Below are 26310 nucleotides of genomic sequence, written 5' to 3'. Positions count from 1 at the left end.
ATGCAGAGATTTCCAGAAGATCAAATCAGGAATGTAACTGTAGAAATAATTCAGGATTTTAGAAAAGAATTTAGAGAGAGTCTGAAAGAAATAAAGGATGCAGTCATTGAAGTAATAGCATCAATTCAAACTATAAACAATTGATTAGACCACATGGAGAATAGAATCTCGCTACTAGAAGATGATCACTCCAAGAATGAACGCATAGTTCATAACATAGAAAAAACAATTCGTAAACAGGAATTGAACATTGAAGAAATATGGGCCTATACTACAGCTAACATCAGAATTATCGGCACAGAGAACGGAAAAGAAAGTGAAACCAAAGGGATCAAGAATCTCTTAAAAGAAAGAATGCAGAAAATTTTCCAAACACAGAGCACGAGGTCGATGCACAGGTTCAGGAAATGTATAGAACTCCCTTTAGACAAGATCCGAGAAAAGGTTCCCCACGCCACATAATAGTCACAATGACCAATGTAGAAGCCAAAGAGGAAAATCTTAAAGGCAACAAAATTAAAAGGCCAAGTGACATTTGTAGCAAACGAATTAGAATCACTCCAGACTTCGCAAACCAAGTCATGAAAAGCCAGAAGGGCCTGGAATAACACATTCCAAACTCTGAAAGAAAACAACTTCCAGCCAAAAATTTCCTACCCAGCAAAAATATCTTTCAAATTAGATGGGGAAATAAGAAGCTTCCATGACAAACAGAAGCTGAAGGAATTTATGTCTTCAAAACCAGCAGTAGAGAAAATACTCAAAGAGATTAACTCCAAAGAAGAAATAAGTAATACACTCTAGAACCAGAGAAACAAGAACTTTCATCCAGCAGAAAACTAAGCAAAAAAAGAACAAGTAGTCTTTCAAACAGAAATAAAACCTTAACATGTTAGGAATTAAAAATCATCTCTCATTAATCACACTGAATGTAAATGGCCTCAATTCCCCAATAAAAAGACATAAAGTGGCAAAATGGATTAAAAATCAGAACCCAACTATTGGCTGCTTGCAAGAAACACACCTTACAAGGAAAGATAGAAACAAACTTAAGGCAAAGGGCTAGAGCAAGGTAATCCATGCCAATGGAACTCAAAGGCAAGCAGGAGTAGCAACTATGATATCAGACAAGTTAGACTTCAAGCCCAAGCTAATTAGAAGAGACAAAGATGGTCAGTTTTTACTGGTAAAAGGAACAAACCAACAAGAGGAAATAATAATAATCAACATTTATGCCCCAAACATAGGTGCAGCTACTTTCAGAAAACAAACACTCTGTGACAATACACTACACATAAATCCCAATACAACAATACTGGAAGACTTCAACATCCCTCTTACACCATTAGACAGGTCATCTAGACAAAAGGTCAGTAAAGATTCCTCAGAACTAAAGAATACCATTAATCAAATGGACCTGTTGGCCATATATAGATTATTTCACCCAACTATAGCGGAGTACACATTTTTCTCAGCTGCTCATGGAACCTTCTCCAAAATCAATCACATCCTGGGACACAAAATGAGCACTAGCAAATTCAAAGTATGTGACATACTTCCCTGTGTATTTTCAGACAATAAAGGAATGAGGTTAGAAATCAACTATAAAAAGACCCAAAGAAACCACATGAACATGTGGAGGCTGAACACCACATTTCTGAATGAAGAATGAGTCATAGAAAACATAAGAGGTGAAATCAAGAAATTTCTAGAAACAAGCAAAAATAAAGACACAACATATCAAAACTTCTGGGACACTTTGAAGGCAGTATTAAGAGAAAAATTTATAGCACTGAGTGCTCACATAAGAAAAACAGAAAATAATCAAATAACCTAATGACATACCTCAAAGCCCATGAAAAACAGGAACAATCTAATCCCAAAACCAGGAGAAGACAGGAAATTATTAAAATCAGAGAAGAAATTAATGAAGTAGAGAATAAAAAACAATACAGAAAATCAACAAAAGCAAAAGCTGATTTCTCCAAAAATTAACAAGATTGACAAACCACTAGCCACCTAACTAAAAAAAAAGAGAGAATCAACCCAAATTATGAAGATAAGAGATGAAAAAGGAGATATTACTACTGACAGTGTAGAAATCCAGAGGATTATCAGAAACTACACTGAAAAACTTTACTCCAACACAATGGAAAGTCTGGAGGAAATTGCCAACTTTCTAGATAAATACAACCTTCCTAAACTGAGTCAAGAAGATTTAGAACACTTAAACCAACCAAAGAGATTGAAACAGCAATAAAGAGCCTACCATCAAAGAAAATCCCAGGACCAGATGATTTCCCAAGTGAATTCTATAAAACCTTTATAGAAGAGCTCATACCAATACTCCTCAATCTATTTCATAAAATAAAAAAACCAGAATTCTCCCAAATACATTCTATGAAACCAACATCACATTAATACCAAAACCAAACAAAGAGAGTTTAAGAAAGGAGAACTACAGGCCTATATCGTGTGTGTGTGTGTGTGTGTGTGTGTGTGTGTGTGGTACTGGGGTTCCTGGAAGCCCTTCTACCTCCGGGCTACACTCCCAGACCTATTTTATACTTTTTTTAAATTTGGAAACAGGGTCTCTTAAGCCAGCACGGCTGACTTCGAACCTGCACTATCCTCCTATCTCTGCCTCCTAAGCACAGGGATTACAAGCGTGCACCACCATGCATGGCACAGGCCTATATCTTTGATGAATTTGGATGCAAAACTGCTAAACAAAATACTACCAACACGCATTCAAAAACACATAAAGAAAACCATACGTCATGACCAGGTAGGGTTCATCCCAGGGATGCAAGGCTGATTCAACATATGAAGATCAATCCATGTAATTCATCATATAAACAGAACCAAAGACAAAAATCACATGATCATTTCAATAGATGCTGAAAAAGCATTTGATAAAATCCAGCATCCATTTATGATAAAAGCACTGCAGAGAACTGGAATAGAAGGAACATATCTCAACATCATAAAGGCAATCTACAATAAGCCCGCCACCAACATCACACTAAATGGGGAAAAACTTCAAGAATTCCCCAAAAAGGGAATTCCCCATAAATGGATAAAGGATGTCTATTATCATCACTTTTCTTCAATATAGTACTTGAGACTCTATCCAGAGCAATAAGGCAAGAGAAGGAAATCAAAGGAGTACAAATAGGAAAAGAAGAACTTAAGCTTTCACTATTTGCAGATGACATGATACTATATTTAGAAAACCCAACAAACTCAACCAAAAGGCTTATAGAACTGATCAACAAATTCAGCAAAGTGTCTGGATACAAAATCAATCTTAAAAAATCAGAATCTTTTTCTGTACATCAACCATAAACACAATAAAAAATTCAGAAAACACTTCCACTCAAGATTACCCACAAAAAAATAAGATACTTAGGAATAAACTTAACCAAGGAAGTAAAAGATATCTACAAAGAAAATTATAAACAATTGAAAAAAGAAATCAAAGAAGATCTTAGAAGATGGAAAGATCTTCCATGTTCATGGATAAGCAGAATAAATATTATCAAAATGGCCATACTTCCTAAAGTGATCTACAGATTCAACGCAATGCCCATTAAACTACCAAGATCATTCCTCACAAACATAGGAAAATCAGTCCTTAAATTTATTTGGAATAACAAAAGGCCCAGAATAGCCAAAGTAGTTCTCAGCAACAAAAAACATGCAGGAGGAATCACAATACCTGACTTTAAACTATACTACAAAGCCATTGTAAAAAAAAAAAAAAAAAAAAAGCATGGTACTATACACCAATGGAGCAGAATAGAAGACCCAGAAACAAGTCCACACACTTTCAGCCAATTGATTTTTGACAAAGGGGCCAAAAACATACAGTGGAAAAAAGATAGCCTCTCCAACAAATGGTATTGGCAAAACTGGTTGACCATATGCAGAAAATTGGAAATTAATCCCACTTTCTCACCCTGCACAAGAGTCAATTTAAGATAGACCAAAGACTTGAAAATTAGACCAGAGAGCTTAAGGCTCCTCGAAGAGGGCATAGGTCCTATACTGCAACACATAGGCACAGATAAAAACTTTCTCAACAAAACCCTAAAGGCATAACAAACAAAAAGGCAAATCAATGTGTGGGATTGCATGAAATTGAAGAGCTTCTGTTCAGCAAAGGAAACTGTCAAGAACCTCAATCGAGAGCCAACAGAATGGGAGAAGATTTTTGCCACCTACCCCTTCGATAGAGGACTCATATCTAGAATATATAGAGAACTCAAGAAACTCAACACTAAAAAAACAAAGCATCCAATCAAAAAATGGGCTAGTGAACTAAATAGACACTTCACAAAAGAAGAAATTCAAATGGCCAATAAATGAATGAAAAAAATACTCAACATCATTGGCAATCAGAGAGATGCAAATCAAAACTACCCTGAGATTTCACCTTACCCCAACTAGAATGGCAATCATTCAAAACATGAACAATAACAAATGCTGGCAAGGATATGGAGAAGAGGGAACTCTAAAACATTGTTGGTGGGATTTCAAATTAGTGCAACCACTTTGAAAACAGTATGGAGAATCCTCAGAAGAATGGGAACAAATTTACCATTTGATCCAGCAATACCACTTCTGGGTATCTACCCGAAAGAAAGGAAACCAAACTACCAAACTAATGCATGTGTTCATAGCTGCACAATTCAACATAGCCAAACTGTGGAACCAGCCAAGATGTCCATCAAAAGATGAATGGATTACAAAACTGTGGGATATGTACACAATGGAATTTTACTCAGCCATAAAAAAAATACAATTGCAGTATTTTCAGGGAAATGGATGGATCTTGAGGACATTATGGTAAGTGAGATTAGTCAGTCACAAAAAGTAAGGAACCAGATGTTTTCCCTAATATGTGAAAGCTAGGGTGAATGGGGTCATAGGAGGAACTCCAGGTGAAAAAAGAGATCCTATAGAGGAGCAAATAAGACAACCTAACTGTAGGGATGGGAAGTGAAGAGAGGGAAAAGCTTTAAAGTGCATGATGTACTTCATATCGAAGCCAACCACTAAACCAAGCATGGGAGGGGGGGATGGGGAGGGAGTGGGTAGGGGCTAGCTGGGTGATGTGTACATTTATGCCTACACACGTTTTTTACCCCATTATGATGTATAAATACAATGCACCAATAAAAATTTAAATTAAAAAATAAGATTTAGTATTTAGTGTGACAAAAAATACACTGGGTCCAAATAAAACCTCAAGATTGTAAGCTGCATTACATAAACCATAAATTGATGTCACATAGTCATTCAAGTAAATCGATGTCATTTGCAAAATGAAATGCCTGTTTATATGAAACATATAGAAAAGGCAAATTTATGAAGACAAGTAGCAGCTCAGTGGCTTCCTGGGGCAGTGGGTGTGATAAAGATTAACTACAAGTGCCCCCAAGTAATTTGGGGAGGTTCTCAAACTAGGCTGTGGTGATAGTTGCATGATTCAATAATTTTACTAAATATCTTTTACTGTACATATGTAGTAGGTACATTTTATGGTATGTAAATTGTATCTCAATAAAGCTGTTAAAAAATCTCTCTTGTACTACATGACATATTTCAAGATGAACTAGTATTTTCATTTTTAGTCTAAAGCTTTCCATTATCAGCTCATCATTATGACTGTCAAGAATTTGTCCGAGACCATTAATATATTCCTCCACTGGATAACAGGAATGTTATCCTTGCTTTTACTCACAATCATGTTGTTTTTGAAAAGACATCTTGAGATGCAAAATCAAGGTCATTAACAGAAAACACTCATAAGCGATTATGTTCTGCGTCTAAGAGCTTCTTGATCTGGACAGCAAATATCCAAGTTGAGAATGAATGGCCTTCAAATAGAAATCCATTATCAGTGAATAACTTCTGTGCAAACATTTCAGGAAACAGAAAAGCTACTTTGCTCCAAATACTTTTGATGGATTGAAATCAAATCATTAAAGCAGTGGGTCTTTAAAGCCTGCCTCTAGAGCAGCAATGTCACGGTTCACATTGACAAAGGCCGCATGTGTAAAAATAAATGTTAAGAGCAATATTATCATGACATCACATAAATGCACCTGCATAGAATGACCACTAAATATTATTCTTTAGGGTACATACGATCTCCATTAGCATAATACAACTATTTTCACTGTAGGATTTTTTAACATTATTTAAGAACTCAGTTCAAACTTTGTCAATCCATTCTTGACTTTTTTGTAGGCCTACAACTCCTTGATGAATGAACTAAATAGTGTAATGATGGAACTCTAAGCTTGCCTGTGTTCACTCTTTCTTGTCTAGAGCAGCCCACACAGAAGTTATGGAGGAATCTCTCTGTCACTCAATCTTCCTCTGAGTCACACCCAACAAAGCCAAGCTGGGTTCTGCTCCAAGACCTTGTTATCACTGAAACTGCCTTTCCATCTCATGCTCTTCAGTTTGGTTGAGAGATGTTGATAGCCCTTCATTGAAAATTGATTAGTGCTATGTACCTGTATGTCTCTATTACTTTGAACCTCATTATGATGTGAAATTACAATGCATCAATAAAGTATATTAAAAATTTTCCTACATAGTAAAAAAAAAGTTCTGATAATAATAATAACCTCAGTGCCAGGCACGGTGGCACACACTTTTAATCCCTGCCCTTGGGAGGCGGAAACAGGAGGATGATATAGGTTCAAAGCCAGCCTCGCTGGCTTAAGAGACCCTGTTTCCAAATGAAAATATTAAAAAAAATAGGTCTGGGAGTGTAGCCCGGAGGGAGAAGGGTTTCCAGGAACCCCAGTACAATAATAACAATAATAATAATAATAACAATAATAACAACAACAACCACCATAACAACAACAACAATAATAACCTCAACAGCCCTTACTATGTTTCGGGCACTGTGCTGAAGGACCCAGAAGTGTGATCTCTAATCACAGTAGATATTAAAATCCTCAATTATTATATGGAAATGGAAGCTCAGACAGATTCAGTATCACAAACCTACTTCCTGTTAAAGTTGAACTGCAGCCCACGTTCTGAGCTTAACCTGCTTGGAATTTCCACAAATGTACTGATAAACCTTAGGGACTCAGCAGATTTGCAAGGCAAAGTCATGAAAGCATTAGGCTGTGTAGGGGATGGGAGGGGGCTGGACTGAGCCTGGCCACCTGTTGGATTTGTGGTGCTATCACTTAAGAGCCACTGGATTTGGGTTATGTTGCCTCTTTTCTGATCTGCAAAGTGGAGATGATCTGCTCTCCTTTCTTCACTTGGATATTGTGAGGCATAGATGAAATCATACTCATATTCATTTTTCTAACCAGTAAATACAAGTTGTTATCAAGCCTCATTATTACCGTATACAAAATCTACAGGTGCATCAGTACACTTTCAGAAAAATAACCTCACAGAAGTATATGATCAAGTGAGATAAAAAATTTTATAAAATGAGGTGTTCCCAGGTTCCTTCCTGAAAAGCTAAGAGATTATATGAACACAAAATCATCCTTAAATTTTTTCCTGTTTTATTTTAGTTAATATTGAAGCATTACCTAATTAAAAAGTATTTCCTCTGGAGTTTGTTGGCCCTTGCCATCTCATAATATTAAGATCTCTGAGAATCTGTGGATAGTCAAAATTAGCAAGCTATTATCCTAAATTGACAGGATTGTGTTAGTGAGCATTCTGCCTGTGTCTGCAAAAGGAATTAAGAATTTGAAAAGATTCTCTTTTGACTATTTCCATTAATTCCACACTCTTGTTTCTTAGCAATCAACCCACTTCCTTTTCAAGGTTAGCCAGTTTATATGGCTTCACGTTGTATAACCAGAGAGTAGACATCTTCCAGAGTTAGAGGACAAGTGTGCTTCCTCAGGAAAGCACTTTACCATCACAGATCATTCAAACTAGATTGGATTTTCTAAGACTTTGCAAACCCAGAGGTGAAAAACTGAAATGCCTTCACAGATCAGACAAATTATACAGTCAAGGGGCCTGAGCTAAACGGATGCGGCATGGTGGGGCAGGGACCAAAATGAACCTGTGGGACACAGCAACCCCCAGAGGCCTGCCAAAGCATTCAGATCCAGAAGCTTGCAAAACACTTCTCTGGCCAAACTAAGTATGCCTACAATCTCTGGAACCAGTGTCATACGTTTCCAATTTTCAAACTGTTAAACTGAAGACAAGAAGTAACTGATGACCAGGGACATGAAGAACCTGCAGCCTTACCCTTCATTTGGAGCCATCTTCTAGGCTCCAGAGGTACATCATGGGCAACAGAGATATTGGTTTTTGTTTTCATGGAATTCACCACCTTCTGGGGGAAGTGGATCTTTATCAAATAATGATCAAAATAGAGAAATTCCAACTGCAATGGACATAATGAAGGAAAGGTGCATAGCACTACAATAGAAAACACTAAGAACTGGGACATGAGTCCAGCCCAGATGCTGGGACAAATCTGTTGGCATAGCCCCAGAAAAGTCAGTCTCTTACAACATAAGCTCTCAAATCACCATTTTTTAGGTAAAAAATGATTTGTGAGCCAGGCATGGTGGTGGATGCCTACAATCCCAATACTTGGGAGGTTGACACAGAAGGATCGCAGGTTTGAGGCTAGCCTGAGCAACTTAGCGAGACCCCCAGCAACTCCAGAACCACAAGAAAAAAGGAAATAAAGAAGAAACAGTCCCTCAATTTGCTAGAGTTTTGCATCTTTAATTATCCCTCCTAAATACTAGCCATATTTAGTTGACTGTTATTAGAAAGTTTTTCAAATACTCCTGAATCTTATTCCTTATTCTGATAACAAAAAATTTTCTATGGATTGGCTTTCAGTTGTGTATTTGTTTACTTACCAAGTATTTGTTAAGGAAGTACGGGAGGATAGTGCTACACCATGTGATAAACCCAAGGGTGTTTTACCTACCTCCAAGATACACCTCCCAGCCCTATTTTATACTTTATTTTGAAACAGGGTATCACCAAATTGCTGAGAATGGCCTCCAGCCTGCAATCCTCCTATCTCAGCTCCCAAGTACTAAGATTATAGGTGTGTACCACCATGGCCCGCTGAGGGGCTATTTCTTTAAAGTGAAAATTTGCTTTAATAGGGACAAGCACAGGTTACTTAAAGCTGAAAACCAAAGAATTCCAAGAATGAGATGAAAAAAACTTCCTATGTATAAAATAGCAAAAAAGATGTGTTAGACATGAATAGTTGTATTAGATAATAATTTAAATGTAGCAAACATACTGTATTATTTGAAGAATAACTGCCAGGACACTAAAGTGCAATAATCTCTGACAGGATACATACTCTGGCCATCCTGGGCATAAGGGCGTGTGGTACATAAAAAATAATAATAAATACATAAAGGAGCAAAACTATATAATTGAATGGAATAGGACTTCTGTTTTAAAATGTGGTTTTGAAACAAATATCTAAACAACATAGTATACAGAGGATGAACACGAGCTCTGGAATCACAAAGACCTACATTTCAGCATTTCAGTCAACAGTTTTATTTTGGGCAAATTTTTTAGCTTCTCTGTGCCTTTATTTTCTCCATCAGAAAAAAAGGTAACAATAATAGCACATTACTGTGGAATCCAATGAGATAGCACATATTGCATACAGGAAAACAGATAGTTTTGTACTTATCATCATTAGTATCATCAATAATTAACCAGTCAGGACAAAACTACAAAGCAAACATTACTGCCCTAACTTTACAAAAGATTTCTCTGAAGAGGAGAAAAATTATATCTCTATTCAGAGGGGGTAAAGGAGAGGATCCTGGTTCGAGTGAGAGAAGTGTTTAATAGTGTATTCTTCCCCTTCATGATGATAAAGCAATGTACTCTTTATGGGAGTCAAAAGAGAGGGGCAGAAAATCTGTCATCAGTGATTTAAAAACTCACTAGCAAGAGTTCAGCTAGATGTTATTTAATAACCTCTAAGTCCACCAAGCACAGAATCCCACTCTTGCCAAGACAAATAGATGTATACATGAGTCATTTTCCATCCATCACCCTGACAGTAACCCTTGGGAATCCAGGAGATGGAGGACGGCTCCATTGTGAGAGACGATTTACATTGTTAGGACTTCAGAGATGGTGCCCAGAAGAGAAAGGGTCACCTGGGAAGAGAGGTGGTGTTTTCACAATGAAAACTTGAATATGTTTGTTCAATTTTATTCCCCCCTCTGCACACCTTTAGATGGCATTCTCGCCACAATTTTTGAATATAAGTTCTTTTGGCTTCTCCATTTACTTAAGAAAATGGAAAAGAGCTGTTAGAAGAGCTTTTACCCAGGATTGCTTAAAATAATCACAACTATATTATAGATGATATAACTCTTCATAGAAATAATAGGCTGGGCCTGATGGCGTATGCTTGTAATCCCAGCATTTGGGAGGCGGAGACCAGGGAATCATGGTTTGCCAACAGCCTCAGCTACTTAGTGAACCCTTCGCAACTCAGTGAGATTCTGTTTTAAAAATGAAAAAGACTAAAATATAGGACTGTGGGTGTAGCTCAGAGGTACAATGCCCCTGGGTTCCACTCTCAGTACCGAAAAAAAAAAAATTGGGTTGGGGGTATAGAATGCCCCTGGCTTCCATCCCCAGTACCGCAAAATAAATAAATAAATAAATAAATAAATAAATAAATAAATAAATAAATAAGATACTCCTCAAATTTCAGAATTTTCTGAAATATTTCTTGTCATTATTCATAAACATCTAAACAAGTACCCAAATGCACTTGTTTAATGCTTCTAAGTGCCTCAATTCTCCATTTCTGAAAATATTTGCTTTGGTAGTTGTTACATTTGTTACATTTGGCAGTTGCCTATCAAAAAAAAAAAAAAAAACCACATTTTTAGGCTAGGTATTTTCTACCAAAAGTCAGAAAGGAGGAAAAATAAATATATTAATGCTAGAAGTCTATTAAAAAAAAGGTGACAAGAAGTTAATAAAGTATGATCCATTCACAGTGAGCTTTCTCTAAAGTTATATTCACTTAGTTTGATGTATCCAGTGCTGCATGAACAAGGGAGGATCCAGTTCTTCATTTATTTCTTTCCAACAAGAGAATAGAAGTCTCCATACTCAGTTATGCTAAAACATCTGGTACGCAGAATCAGACCAATTTTACTTTTGTCATATTTTTCCTTTATGAAGAACAACAAAAAATCTGAAGTGATACTTTGAGAACAAGAAAAATGACTTTTTCCTGAGCAAGGCTACCACTATTTTTTTTAAAGGCCATAACAGAGTTTCTTTCACAATATTTCTAAAGCTTTTCAGATCTGTAAAAAGAGACATCACTCATGCAAATGTATGATGAAGTTCAGCATTACATTTCTATAAAACTAGAAATTAAGTGAACAACTAAAAACTTTGAAGATTATTTTTTAAGTTTGCACTGTACCATACACTCTAGGGTGAAAAATTCCTAACAATTCAGAACAGTAAAAGTTCTATTAAGTTAATAGACTCCAGTGAATGGATCTTTCAGAGAGAAGAGAGAGAGAGAGAGAGAGAGAGAGAGAGAGAGAGAGAGAGAGAGAGAGAGAGAACGAACAAACCTACTCTTACTTACTTTTCTTTGGGCTCACTTTTTTAAGCTTTGGTATCCTCAGACAGTTCCAGAGTCAGAGAGTAACAATCAGCTAGAATGAAAACATGGTTCACCCTATATCCTATGCTCCATCATGCATAGACTGTAGACCCAGGTTTACCTCTCTGCATATTTCATTTCTCTCCTCCCACTGACAATGACTTCTCATCACAGGCCTAACAAAATGGCACCTGCCACCATCAGATGCTTATTATTCCTGTGTGCTAGATATGGTGACACCCTGTCAACCCAGTACTAGTCTAATCTAAGGCCATCTTCTTTCTCACTATAGAACAAAATGTGTTACTCACACACTGGTTTAGTCAGTGTGTCTTGTGAAGGTGGCTAGGTAGAGTTGTGCTTCCTTTCACAGTAGTTTGGCCAGTCGCCAGCTGATGCAGTAACACATGGCCAAGCCACCCTACTGTCCATCGAAGACAGAAGCTCCAGAGGGACAAAATTCAGAATTCCCATTATTCTCTCATGTTATGACAATTTTCTCTCCCTCTAATCCAAACATAGAATTACTGTCAAAACTCAATTTATTGATAAAGCTGGGCCATTAGGGTGATGTACAGAAAAGATGTTTTTCCTCCCATTATCTCATTATTCCTTGGCCTAGATATGGTGAAATCTGGATATGATCATAATACGATTGTTTTATTAAATAGAAGAAGTATTTTTGCTTAACTAGAGTGTTTTTGTCATCACTGACATTCAATACAATTAACCAAATTAAACTGACTGGCTCATACTATAATTACCTCATGTTCAAAGAAGTACAATGCTACTTCTAATGAACATGTAGGGTCTTGAAGTAAGAAAATGAAACTGAACATTAGAAGGTCAGTAATATTAGGAGATCTGTCTTGAAAACATGTGATAATCCCAGAAAAATAATTGAAACTATTTACTTATGCTTTGGCTGGGTACAAGCTATTCCACCTTTCCAGAGAGGGTAATGCCACTGTATCTGTCTTACAGCAAGTCTGATGAAGTTTAATTTGCATTTATTATCTTTAAACAAGCAAAGGTAACTAACATTTTATTTTTGATTCAGGTGAAAGTAGTATGTGTTGGCACTAATTTGTCACTGATTTTATTTTTCTCAACTAATGCCCATTCTTACCTATCCTAGAATAAAAGAATCCAAAGACAGATGTTTTTCAGGTTCCTTCCACCGATTTTTTCCCCATCATTCTGCTTCCAACTGCTAACCCACAATAAGCGAACGCATACTTTTGGCCATGTTTCTTTATTGTTACTAATTCTTCTTATCCCTCTCATTTAAGTCCAATAACCAAACACACCATTCACAACAAAAGTGTTTATTTTCCTTATGATTAACTTTGCTGTGTAATTAAAGTCCCTAATCCTCTGGGCAGTTTTATTACATCAACTGAGCTTTAACATGCTGTCAGCTAAATACATCTTCATATTTTAGGAGGGAGAAAGAGACAAGGAAGCTCCTCCTTGCTGATTCTGATTCTAAGAAGATGATTTTTTTTTTACCCAAAAGGTTATATGCAATTATATTAGCTAATTTTCATTACTTACATAAAGTGCTATATTGCCTGATCCTCACCTGAGAAGACAATGATTAAACTACAAATGGAAATAGGCTCCTACTGATGACCAGCAGGCACACCTTGAAAGTTCTTAACAACGATGTAAGGGGAAGGAGAGAAGAAGGAGACTCAGGGCTGGCCACAGGGGCAGCACGGAGGTCTGACCACTGGGGCTAGGGATTCTTATTTCCCCTAAAAGCCTTCCTCAGAGACACCCAAGATCAAGATCCCTACTGCAGGTATCCCCTCCAACCTCTCACCTGCCTGCTATGCCCAGCTCTGCTCCCACAAAGCAAACCATCTGGATGGGGGCTGAGAGGTTGATGTGCAGCACTGCTTTCTCTGAAACCTCCTTGGAAAGCACTCCTCAGCCTGAGCTCAAGCTGTTTGCCTTAAAAGGATAAAATATCTGTGGGGGGAAAAAAACTGTAGCTGGCTGCAGAGGCATCACATACCAGAAGGAGCAGCGCTGCAAGCCCAGCACTGCTCCTCCAAGAGGCGCCTATCATGGCTCCATCCCCGGCCACCTGGTGCCCAGCAGCAGTGGGGCCAAGGAGGCAGTCTTACAGGCTAATGAGGCAGCTGCCCCCGTGAGGGCAGAAAACAAACTCAGGATGATGGCTGATCCCACTGTGTGTTATGTTGGAATGGTGGCCAGGACTTGTGGCTGCCAGGAAAGAAGAGACACACTTCCCCAGTGAACAAAGCTGCCACCACTTCTGTGTGCCACAGAATTGCAGCAGGTAACCCCCACATCGCAGGAACTTCACAGGTCCCAATTCTATCGGGACTGGAAAGCTGGAGCTAACAGGTTCCACTGCGAGTAAGGGATCTGGGGAGGCCCAAGGAAGGTGCTGCCCCAAAGAATGGGACTTCAGGTAACTACTAGCAACTGAAGTTGAATGGGTCGAAGCAGAGGTACTCCACCTGGATGAATATTAGAATCACCTCAGTACCTCAAATAATATACACCTGTACCTCAGGCCTACCCCAGAGACCTGAATCAGAACCTTGGAAGTGGCACCAAAAAAAGATATGCTTTGAAGCTCCCTGGGAGATTCCAATATACAACTAAGTTTGAGAATGAATAAGCTGGGTAATGATTACTTACTTGGAATACTGAACAGTAAGATATTAAAATTGCATGGCCGGGTACGGTGATGCACACCTATAATCCCAGGACTTGGGAGGATGAGCTAGGAGGATATCGGTTTGAGGCCAGCTGCAGAAATTTAGTGAGACCCTCAGCAACTTAGCAAGATCCTATTTCAAAATAAAAAGGGCTGGGCATGTAGCTTAGAAATAGAATGCCCCTGGGTCCAATCCCAGTATCAAAAAAAAGAAAATATATTAGCCGGCATGGTGGCGCACTCTTGTAATCCCCGCGCTTGGGAGGCTGAGACAGGAGGGTCGCTCAGGTTCAAAGCCAGCCTCAGCTACTTAGTGAGGCTCTCAGCAACTTAGTGAGACCCTGTTTCCAAATAAAATATAAAATAGGTCTGGGAGTGTAGCCGGAGGTAGAAGGCACCTGGGTTCCATCCTCAGTAAATAATATATATATATATATATATATATATATATATATATATATATCTGTAATTTAGAAAAAAATCCACTACCTCTTTTGCAAGCCTTCAGTGCTCAAAGGTTTTAGCCAGGAGAGACAGTCAACTTTTTATTTGGGAAGCCTGTCCTGGTCCTGTTTTAAATATCACAAACAAACCACAGGCACAAATCTTGTGCTTATCAGGCCCATCAGAGCAGTCCCCAGATTCTGCTGCCAGTGGCATCGCCTTAGGAATCCTTGAGCAATGCGGATGCCTAGCTTCTGCCTCCAGAATTTCTGACTTTAATTAGCTTGGGGTAAAACTGAGGCACTGGCTTTTTCTTCAGTTCCCCAGGGTAATTCTAGTGTGCAGCCATGTTCGGAAACCACTGCCCTGTCTAATTCCTTCTACTTCTCCCAAAGTCCTTTGGTTTCCTGTTTAACTATGAGTGAAGAGTCTCCCCTGAGAACAGCCTAGATGTTATTCTTAGGTTTGCCTGCAACTGCCTATTCCTCGCACCCCGGGGGGAAAGGAGGAGAACCCAGAGGTTAAGGAGGAAGGTCCTGGGGATCAAATTCAGGTTCACACTTTTAGTAAGCTACCTAGGGCAAGTCAATGAGCTTCTCTGAGCCTCAGTGTTCTGTTCCTCATCCTGTGAAATGGGGATACTTTGAAATCTTTCTCATGGGGTTGTGAAGGAGTTAAGAGAGGTGATCCATATTAAGCACACAGGGCAGAGCCTGTAGAGTGAGTGCTCTGTAATCCTTAACCATTGTGATGAAGAAGGACAGTACCTCTGCCTACTGGTCAGAGCAGTGGTGCCATTCACTTACCAATCACATTCCTTCCCTCTGCACTGTGGGCTGGACAAAGACCACCACGTGCTCACTGATTCGCATTAAGGGGTGTTCCAAAGGACTGATACACAACATTCAAAGCAAGCACTGGGCTGGGCATGGTGGTGCACGCCTGTAATCCAGCACGCAGGAGTCTGACTGCAGATTCAAGGACCACATCAGCAGCACAGTGAGACTCTCAGTAACCTAGGGAGACCCTATTTCAAAACAAAAGGTAAAAAAGAGCTTGGGGAACAGCTTGAAGATAAAATGCCCCTGCGTTTGATCCCCAGTACCACACACAAAAAATAACAAATAAAAGGCAAGCATCAGTCTAAAGGAAAACATCCTCATGGTCTTCCTCCACCATCTCAGTACAGCTTCTAAGAGGACATGATTTTGATAGACTCCTACAGCTGTCTTCATCCACAAAGTACCATCTTATGTACACGTTCCGCTGCAGTCTTAGGGCTGGATACTTCCTTGCCCGCACAGCCCAATGCTACTCCCCCAACTTCCTTGGGACTATGGCATCATTTCAACAGCCTTGCCTTACCCTGTCCTTCCCCGTCTCATCCCCCATCACCTCTCCCCCGCTACTCCTCTGCTTTCTTCATATTAATAACTATGATTATAAAAATCCAGCCTGAAACAAGACACTTTGAGGAGTGTACCATTAGTCCCACCTTGGGTTTAACATCTGCTTTTTGTAGCTGCAGTCTCTGTGCTCTTGTTTCTGTTTACATGACAGTTTTGGAGGGAGAACATTCCTCTGCTCTTACAAACAAAATTATACTTAGCGAGTTCAAACAGGCTGCACAGATTTAACTTCTCAGGGAATGAATTTCAAGGAGATGGTGAGAGACAATCATTACTGAGGATAGTGAGGGGACAGGCCTGGGTCAGGAGGCCGGGTGTGAGGAAGGACAGGGGAAGCGAGAGGGACTGCAGGAGAAGGGGTGGGAGCACCACCAGCTCAACAACTCAGATTAGGATTCGAAATGCCACAGATGTGATTGCATAATAAGCTGTTGAGCGTGCTGGTAAATGCTGCTTTCGGCATGTGCTTATTTGTCACAATGCCGCGTGTTTTCTGAGCTGGGGAGGTTTAAGTCAGAGGGTCGGGAATGCGAGCGACAGGCCCAGTTCCTTGGGATGGGTATCAGCACCTGTGGTGGAGATGGTAGAAAGAGCAGCAGCCTGGTGTTCAGATGTGGTTGCTAGGATACCATGGAGACCCTCCATCGCTAGGCAGATAGAGAGAAAAAAATGTGTCCATATGCCTTATAACCTGCAAACAGCAACAATAGAAACATCTCCCGGCTTCTTCTACCCTTTTCCATTAGGAAAATAATGTTAGTTCAAAATGTAACTCCTCCACAAAAGCGGGAAAGATGAATTTCCAAAGCCAACTTCAGGTTCAGGACATGTCTACCTCCGGTTTGCCTGGGTATGTGAGGAATCGACAGTGCTCGTCAGTGGCGTATAATTAGATTCTTTTCAGTGGAAACATCCTGAAGTCAGTGGAAAAGGGAACTTGGTTTCTTTAAAGGTTTTAATCATATGCTGCTTATTCAAATTAAATATTCTTACCTAGTTAGTGTAGTTATGAATACTCTGGGGACCTTCCTGGTAGAGGGTGCAGAGTTTGAAATATATATTCTGGATCTCATTCTACTTGTGGTTAACAAGTAGTCCTTGGTGTAACACACACACACACACACACACACACACACACACACACACTCACTCTTTCTAAAACCAAGCAGAAATGCTGAGCCTGGATTCCTCCATGGAGTCCTAGGATGGCTACTAGCTGGTGCCAGTCCCCAGACGTGCTCCTTTCTTTGCTTAAGGCCTGGACTGGCTTTCCCTCAGTACCGAGTTCCAGCCCCCTTCTCTTTTCATTATCAAGCACATATCAAATACTTACTTTAAAAACTTACACTTCTGCAAGTTTCTGATTCATGAAATTAAATGGGCTCTACACAATCTGCCAACTGTCTTACTTATCTACTCCTAAGCTTACCTCATACAATTTTCTAAAATACTCACTTGTGTGGTAATTGGTCCCTTGTTAAGCCCTTGATGGCAGAACCGATATGTATCTCTCATCCCTAATACCATTTTGGATAGGATAGACAGCATGAGAGTACTGAACTGACCTGTGGGGCGTGTCTGGAATTTAATCTATGTTCTAAGAATATGCTATCTCCAATTATACAAAAATGTTGAAATTATCTTACTAAATACATACAGCCTTTAGGAAGATCTGATTTCTCTTATGATATATTAGTGTCAAGATTTAGAAGATCATATAAAATCATTTTTTAATTAATGTCTCCAAAAATAATAGAATATATATATTTTTTATCCTCTGTTCTTCCAAAGTACTTCACAATCACAGAGTGAAACCTAACAGGACATGTCATCATTCTCTGAAATGCAGCTACCTCTGGGGTGAAAAAGCAACAGCTCCACAAAAATCCAGAGACACTAAGGACTTGTGATAGAAACACAAGTCTACATAGACCCATTGAAATGGCACGGGAGTCCGTGACAACAAAACAGAAAATATTTGGGAACAGTGACAAGTAAAGGGGTTTAGGTAAAAAATATCAGATACTCAATATTCTAATCTAGTCTAGGGCCCATTTCCAGGAATGAAATAGCATGATATGGAACGACTTTCAAAGTTCATGAGAACCAACAGGCTATCTGATCTCATGGGATTGAATGCTTGGGTTTTGTCGTTTGCTTTCTTATATCATTTTTAAGGATTTAATTTACTCAGTTTATTTCAAAACATGCCATCTAGCAGTTTCATATTCACAAGTAGTAACTAGGTAGCAGTGGAAAATAGATTCTAATTTGCTACATCAGTTCTTTGCCTCACATTCAAGAAGCTAAGGAAGACATAAGGACTCTCTCTATACAAGTTGTAAAAGAAACCAACAAAACACTTCCCCTACCTCACAGATGCAGGAGTACCCTGGCTCTGTGCTAGGACGCCATACAAGCTTCTTTCCAATCCTCACCTCATGGGAAAATTCCAAACAAAGTTAAGATTGATTAGGTTACTAAGTTAGTTTACATTCTATACTATTTTTCAAGAAACTGAAAAAGTGACTAAGAAAACAATTTTTAAAATATGTGTAATCCTTAGAAAGAAACTTCAATAAGCAAGCACTGAACAGACATCCTTGCAGGCATACTCAGCAGGCATTCAACAAGATCTAAGGATAAGATACCCCAAAAGTAACACGAACATGAAGTTAAAATAAATTTTAGTCTAATCGGATGGTTTCCTTTTAACTTGAATTCACAATAATCTTAAGAAAGATGGCTAAATTTAGGTTGCACTAAAGATTAAATATAGACATAAACACTTGTTGCCAGTAAGTCTGGACAATCAAATTATCCAAATGAAACAAACTGAAATATAAACAAGTCTTCCCTGGGTTTGATAAACTTTCTTAATTCTGTTTTGAGCTACCTTGTACAACCATTCCAATAATAGAAGATAATTATCATTTGCATACAATATATTTCTTTTTCCCCTAAGAAAGGTACACTCTAACACTCAAGCCAATTTTATTCTAGTTTTCTTTATGTAAGTGTGAAAAAAGAACAGATGTTTTTCCAAAATTATTTAAGCTTGGAAGACATTCTATCATTCTCTTCAATATAATCCTTTAAAAAATCACAAGAACTGGGTGTGGTGGTACACGCTTGTAATCCCAGCATTTGGGAGGCTGAGACCGGAGGATCGCGGCTCGGGAAGGCCTCAGCTACTTAGCGAGGCCCTCTGCAACTCAGTGAGACCCTGTTCCAAAATAAAAAAATAAAAAATTGGGCAGCGGGAGTAGCTCGGAAGTCAAATGCCTATGGATTCCTTCCCCAGACCCGCAAAAAAAAAAAAAAAAAAAAAACAAGAACCACTATGGCAATACATTAGCAACTGAGTTCTTTAAATGCAATCATCAAATAAATATCAGAATGCATAGCCATGTTCAATGGATAAAATGTTTATGATAATGAGGTGTTGTGAATTATTGACACTCATTTCATTTTCTACCACAGACTTAAAAAGAACAACCTAGTTATTCTTCAGGTCGAGCACTGAAAGGCTCCTAAAACTTACCACCTTCTCCAGTTCATTCCCTTTCCCTGCAGCCTGGATTCCTTTAGATCTTCTCTATAGAATGTTGAACTGGAGTTATCGGCTCATTCGATCACGCTCCATTATGAAACCCATTAAGATGGTCTTTCTATAAAAGCAGACTTAGCTCTGTGTGTCTCTGCCGCCTTGCAGATACTAAAATGAGATCCTACTGAATGCTTAAAGATGCAAAGAGCTGTCTTTGAGTTATTTTCTCATTATGCAAAACTTGGCCCAGGAGAGATGGCCACGCACTTCGCTAGCTAAAACAGGAGAGCATGTCAGGACTGCAATTAATTTACCAGGGAACGTTACTGTAGATCACTGGGGGGTTCTAAGACAGGTCTAAGACTGCTGAACTACTGGGGCAACTTGGTGAGGTCAGAGTCTCAAAAACATTTACCCTGTCTCTCTCCCATCCTTCCACAGAATACAAACTCCGACTTCAGCTAAACCTGCCCAGAGAACTGAACCAACACGTAGCCAGACACAACGTGCAAGTTTCTAAAAGTATAATTAGTCTATACTCATGATCTCCCATCTGGTAAATACAAGTGGAGATAACCAAGTATTTACTGTTTTTCCTTTATTAATTCCTTGTGTTTTGAAGTAAGGGTTCCCAGGGACCTTGTATTATTATGTAACACGTGTCATTCACCCATTGTGATGTAGTAAAGAAAAACCTCTGCTTTATCAATTAGGTCTTTATCTCTTCATCAAGACCATTCATTCCCACGCGCTCCCCATTCCCGTTAACCTCATGTTCCTGCCATATGGACTCTGAGTTGAAGGTTGTGTAACAAGTTTCATTCAATTTTCCCATCCAACTTACGAAGCCCACTGACTTGGGAACTACACTGTTCTGTAAAATACTAGAACAATACCGGAGAGGTTGCCTGGAAGCCAGGAGGGAGGCAAGAGATGTGTGCACGTTGTAAATAAAGGTAAGTGCGCTTAGCCACGTGACCCTGAAAACATACAACCTCTCCCGGGATGAATCTGTTCATTAGCAATCTTTTAAAAAAAAAAAATCCCTCAGGAAAATAAGCAATATTGTCCCTCAGATGTTATGAAAAAATATTTTTTAAAAAATGAACAGACTAGGCTTCCATTTATGGATTGTAAATGTCATCCAATTCAGGAAATCAAAAATGCTTCCCCTTTATACGCATATTTACGTATTTCTTACACTTCGCGGATGACAGAACATCAGGTTTGGAAGGTGCCCGTGGGGAGCGCCGGCATGTAGAGAAACCCAGGGGCGCATGGAAAGCCAGGGTGATCTCAGACGCGTTTCATTTCAAGTCTGATGAGCCTGCGTTGGGGATTTTTCCGGCTGGGCAGGTTTGCCAGGGCTCTAGGGAGAGGGGGATTCTGTCCCTCTGTCTGCACTCACACACGGCGGGACACACACCTGGGGAGCGTTCGAACTCTAGGTACAGTAGGTGGCAGGTGAATGCACATGTATATTTTAAGACAAAGACGCGAAGGCAGCGTGTGTGCAGCGAGTGTGTCTGCCTGGGGAAACGTGCACAGCCCCGCAAGAAGTGCTAGTGAAGGGAAAGATTCCAGGGGCTGCGGACAGCAGGCCGGCGCGGGCCCGACCCCCGCCCGCCCGGCCAAGGCTTACTGTGGGCTCTTGGGGTAGAAGGGCAGCGTCACGTGGCTGAGGTCCTGCAGGTCGAAGGCGGTGGGCTCGGCCGAGATCGCCTGGCGCTTGGTGCGCGGCTCGCCCTGCAGGGCGCCGGCGCTCTGCTTCTGCGCCTGCTGCGTGGCCGGCCGGATCACCGAGCGGTACTTGTCCAGCTCGTTCTGCAGCTTCTGGATCAGTTCGTCCTTCTGGTCCAACTCCAGCTCCAGCTCGTCGATGAGGGCATCCCGCTGCCGCAGCTCCTCGATCTTCTCCTGGAGCGCGTACTGCAGGTCCCGCAGGGTGCCCATGCTCCTCCGGCCGCTGCGCCGCGCCGCGGGGCTGCCTCCCCTCCGCGATCAACTTTCCCCAAAGTCGCCGCCGCCACCGAGCGCCCGAGCTCGCGACTTGAGCCCGGAGCCAGCCCCGGCGTCTGAGCATGCCCAGTCCGCGCCCGCCGCGAGGTCCGCGCGGAGCGGCCCCTCCGTGGGCTCGCGGGGGCGGGCGGGGACGACCCGGGGGCTGGGCCGGCCGGGCGCCGAGGAAGCCCGCGGCCGCGCGTGCCGCAGCCCGATAAGCCCGGCTTCGCGGGGGGCGGCGGAGGATGGAGAGGACCCGGGCGGGGGGCGGCGCCGCGGGCGGGGGGACGGCGCCCTGGGCTCGGCGCCGGGGGCTCCGCGCCGCCCGCAGCGGGAGCGCCGGCCAGGGCGGCTCCCGCGCCCCCACCCCGGCGCCTCTCACAGGTGGCTACCGCCGGCCGAGAAACTTGCTTCTCGGGAGAGCAGAGGACGGCGCCTGGCCAGGACCGCCCTGGCAGCGGGGCCTCCGGGGGCCCCTCGCCCGCCCCGCCGCCCAGCTCGGGCACCCCGGCTCCGCCGGCCCGGCTGGTCCAGCCCCTCCGCCCCTCGCGATTCAGATCCGTGAGCTGACCTTAGGGCAAAGGCCAGACTGCGTGTGGGCCCTGGGTGTCTGCTCAGCCCCTAAATTGCTAGATTTGATGGAGAAGGGGTGGGGCACAAAATCATTCCTGAGTTCCAAAAAGTTCATCCTGAAACTGAGCCATATCTTTTTTTTTTTAAGCCAATGCATGTGTGTTTGTATCCCTTCGAATCTCATTAGGATGTATAATTATTACATTGTATCAATAAAAATGTAATTTTTAAGTTTTCTAATGTATTACTTCCGTGATAACCAAGCAGTTTGGAATATGTCATTCCAGTTGAAAAGCAAGGAAGAAATCCTGACGCAACTTTGAAGGAAAATAATTGTGGAAAGGAGGAGAGACGACAGGGGCTGCAGGATATTGTACATTATAGCAACCACTACCCTACCTCGGTCCACTGGCACCTCCGCCCCTGCCCACTCAATACACCCAAAACGATGACAAGTAGCATCCTCCTGCCCCAGGTTATGCTCCCCGTCATCATGAGAACCCATGGTTAAGATCCCCAAATGATTTGCCAAATACTTACCTAAATTCTCCATATTTAAGTTTTCACCAACTCGTCCAATTTTATACTTTCATTTATTAGCAGCTTTTTAATTACTATTGCTGGGCACTCAATATTATTGGCGTGTGTGTGTGTGTGTGTGTGTGTGTGTGAGAGAGAGAGAGAGAGAGAGAGAGAGAGAGAGAGAGAGAGAGAGAGAGAGAGAGAGAGAGAGAGAGAGACTGGGAACTGAATGCTGAGGCCCTTCTCTGGGACTGAATGCTGAGGCCCTTCTCTCTCTTTTGAAACAGGATCTCCCTAGTTGCTAAGTTGCTGAAGCTGGCCTCAACCCTGCACTCCTGTCTCAGCCTCCCAAGTACTAGGATTACAGGTATGTGCCACCACACCTGGCTGAACACTCAATACTACAATCTTAAATGTTCTATCTGACCATTCCTTAACACTGAAACAAACTAGATAGAAAATAAATTAAAAATGAATTGCAATGCCGAACCATCCACTAGAATCTAAAGTTATCAGGGACTCATAAAACTTGATTTTTGCTTTTAAGTAAGTAATTCTATATCTGAACAAAGAAGAAGGGAGGAGAGGGGAGAAAGGAGAGGGGAGGAGGAGAAGGAGGAGGAGGAAGAAAGGGAGGAGGAGGAGGAAGAGGAGAAAGGAAGGGGGAGGAGGAGGGGAGGAGGAGGAAGAGGAAGAGAAGGAAAACTAAGTTACTGACACATTAACAAGCTTCTTGATTGATTACAGATGTATTTGTCTGCCATCAAAGGTGTAAATAAAAAAAGGACATACAACCTGAAACATTCTTCCATAGGGATTATGACCTAATTTTTAATACAGATGTCATAAGACATTTAATTTGTCTACTGTCCAACATAAATATTTTTGAAAGTGTATTTATTTCAGAATGAATTGTCAAAAGTGGATAATTCCCGAAATATTTTCATTTATAATAAATAGTCTACAGACAGCAGTAAATAATAGTTCTTAATTATTGTTGTTTCAATTAAAAGTGAACTAAGCAAAAGTCCTGCGACTCTGTATGACTGACTATATTCTAAAAGCACTTCTGTGACAATTTCCTTCTCCCAGGCAAAAGTCCAAATTCTTATCTTATTTAAGCTGTGGGAATTCTTCACTTCCCTGGGAAACTGTTTAATACTAAATGACGATTCCTTATATTTCTATTTATATCTATTATGGGGTCCATGAGGCCAAGAGTTTATGTCGACAAATATATCAGAAGCAATAAGGGACATCATTTGATAATTGCTAAGCAGGGCTTTGTGTTTAAGTGTTCATTTGTGGCTCAAATGAGGTTATTTGATATCTCTGAGCAAAAAAGTAGAGAAGATTCCCCCACCTTTGTCAAAGCCTGTCCACATGTATAGAGAAAAATAGAAACTATTTTTAGAAAAATATAAAGCAAAACCAAATATTAAAAACAATAATACGTCTGCCAAAAACATTTTGTGATTTAATTGTATAATTTTCACTCCTTAAGCTAGCATAACTACACACAACTCTAAGAAATATATATGTTATATTTTCGTTTTAAGTAAAATTCTCATGAATGAAAATATGTCCCAGAATGAATCCAATATGGAGAATCAGAAATTTGTTATAACAAACACAAAGAAATTAAATGTCTGAAAAGATACATTACAAAAAACAATATATTCGAGGTATATAATTTATTGTTGTTAGCCTATATTATGAAAAAAATTGCTTTTCCCTTTTAAAAGCCTTATAACTGTTTATGCAAAATTCAGAATTTTAAGCTTTTTCTTTCTTAAAATCAAAATAAACGCTTTAAGTATGCTTTTTCGATCATGATTTTAACTGGATTTAGAATTTTTAAGAAATTAACTTCCTATCTCAGCCTTTTGAATGATTCTAACATTTTCTAAGATGCCAATGCTGGAAATAAATTGTATATGAAAACTCAAAGTCCAGCATTTACTTTTCAACAGAGAAATTCTCTTCACTATGCATCCCACAGCAAATGTAATTGGTTAAAATACAAGATCAAAGATCAAGTATGCCGGGCATGGTGGCGCAGGCTTGTAATCCCTGTGCTTGGGAGGCTGAGACAGAATTACACAGGTTCAAAGCCAGCCTCAGCTACTTAGTGAGGCTCTCAGCAACTTAGTGAGACCCTGTTTCTAAATAAAATATAAAATAGGTCTGGGAGTATAGCCTCTGGGTTCCACCCCCAGTACCACCAAAAAAAAAAAAAAAAAAAAAAATTAAGTACAAGTCTTCTTTCTGCCCATTAGGAAGTTTCTACCACAAATCTGAAAGGGAGTAGGGATCACCCCCAGCCCCCAGCTAGGTCTTGATGTCAGATACTAACACTTAGAACAAGGCTGCTGTGAAGGAGCTGAGCGCATACTCTAGACCTGCACTGGCAGCTCCCAGCCGCTTTCAGTCCTCTCCCTCTTCTTAGCTTTAACAGAAGTGAAGTTCTACTGGCCGCCACACAGACTAAACTCCAACATGCTCTTCAGTTTTGCACCCAAACCTCATGATTAAGAGTAAATATTACCATGACTTCCTTAATGGAATCTCAGAATTACTGAATGAGATTCAATAAAGTAGCTTCATTGTAATACTGTTTTTTAAATAAAGTGCGTTGATATCTTTCACTAACAACATAATTGGCCTCAAAAGAATTGTGATCATTTTACTATCCACTTGTCCATTCTACTGAAGCTACCTCTCCAAGAAGAGTCCTAAGTTCGAACTTCTGTCATTTCATGTGCATGTATTGTGAATAAGGGAAGATGAACGAACATCTGGCTGATCTTTTTCAGTGATGGAAGCTACCCCTTGCAGACCGCTAGCCCTAACAGTCCTCCTGGCATCGAGTGTGACAGTTACTCGACTGGCAGGCTATTGGCTTCCTCCAAGTTACTAATAATAACCAATTGCTAACAATTAAAACCACCAACTTCCTTGAACTCTCTGTGTATAATAGGCACTATTTGTGCAATCTAATGAGTTGGATACTATTATTATTAATGTTTCTATTTATATGTGAGAAAACAGGCACAGGATCACCTCTAATAAGTGACAAAGACTTGATTTGAATACAGAACATTCCACAAAGAACTCAAGCCCCCACCTCAAGGTGCCTTTGACAGGAATTCTGAGTGTCATAGTTATCTTGTTTCTAGACCCATAGGGAAAAGAATGAGTTCTTACATTAACTAACTTGGCTTTAGGGCTGAGAAATTAGAAAGAGAAGGATTTTGGACAATCCTAAAAGTGTTAAGAATAAGATTTTTAATAGTCTTAATTCCAGCACCATGTCATCCTGGTCAACTTGCACCCATTTGTCTGGAATTGACCTAGTTTTAATACTCAAATTTAATACTAAATTTAATACTAAAATTACTTGAGATTGCCCCAGTTTTAAAACTAAAGGCCCTAAGTACTCACTGCTGGGCAA

At 40.3% G+C, this 26310-nt stretch overlaps 1 protein-coding gene across 2 annotated transcripts in view; it reads right to left on the bottom strand.

Moving 5' to 3' along the window:
• PRKG1 (protein kinase cGMP-dependent 1) overlaps positions 1-26310 on the bottom strand; it is a gene marked incomplete at both ends in the record, with an annotated part of 1321419 nt that overhangs the window by 1188107 nt on the left and 107002 nt on the right. Inside the window, one exon of one of the 2 annotated variants that reach the window (XM_080693970.1) lies at positions 21403-21713. The exons of the other annotated variant lie outside the window; for it this stretch is intronic. Coding sequence (XP_080550096.1) covers positions 21403-21713 — 311 coding nt within the window. Of the gene's footprint in view, positions 1-21402; positions 21714-26310 lie in introns of those variants that run through there. 2 annotated transcript variants of the gene reach the window in all.

This window comes from Muscardinus avellanarius (assembly GCF_963383645.1).
Source record: "Muscardinus avellanarius genome assembly, chromosome: 4".
Taxonomy (NCBI): Eukaryota; Metazoa; Chordata; class Mammalia; order Rodentia; family Gliridae; genus Muscardinus; species Muscardinus avellanarius.
Note: the sequence above shows the minus strand (reverse complement) of the source record. Positions and strands in the feature narration are given on the sequence as shown.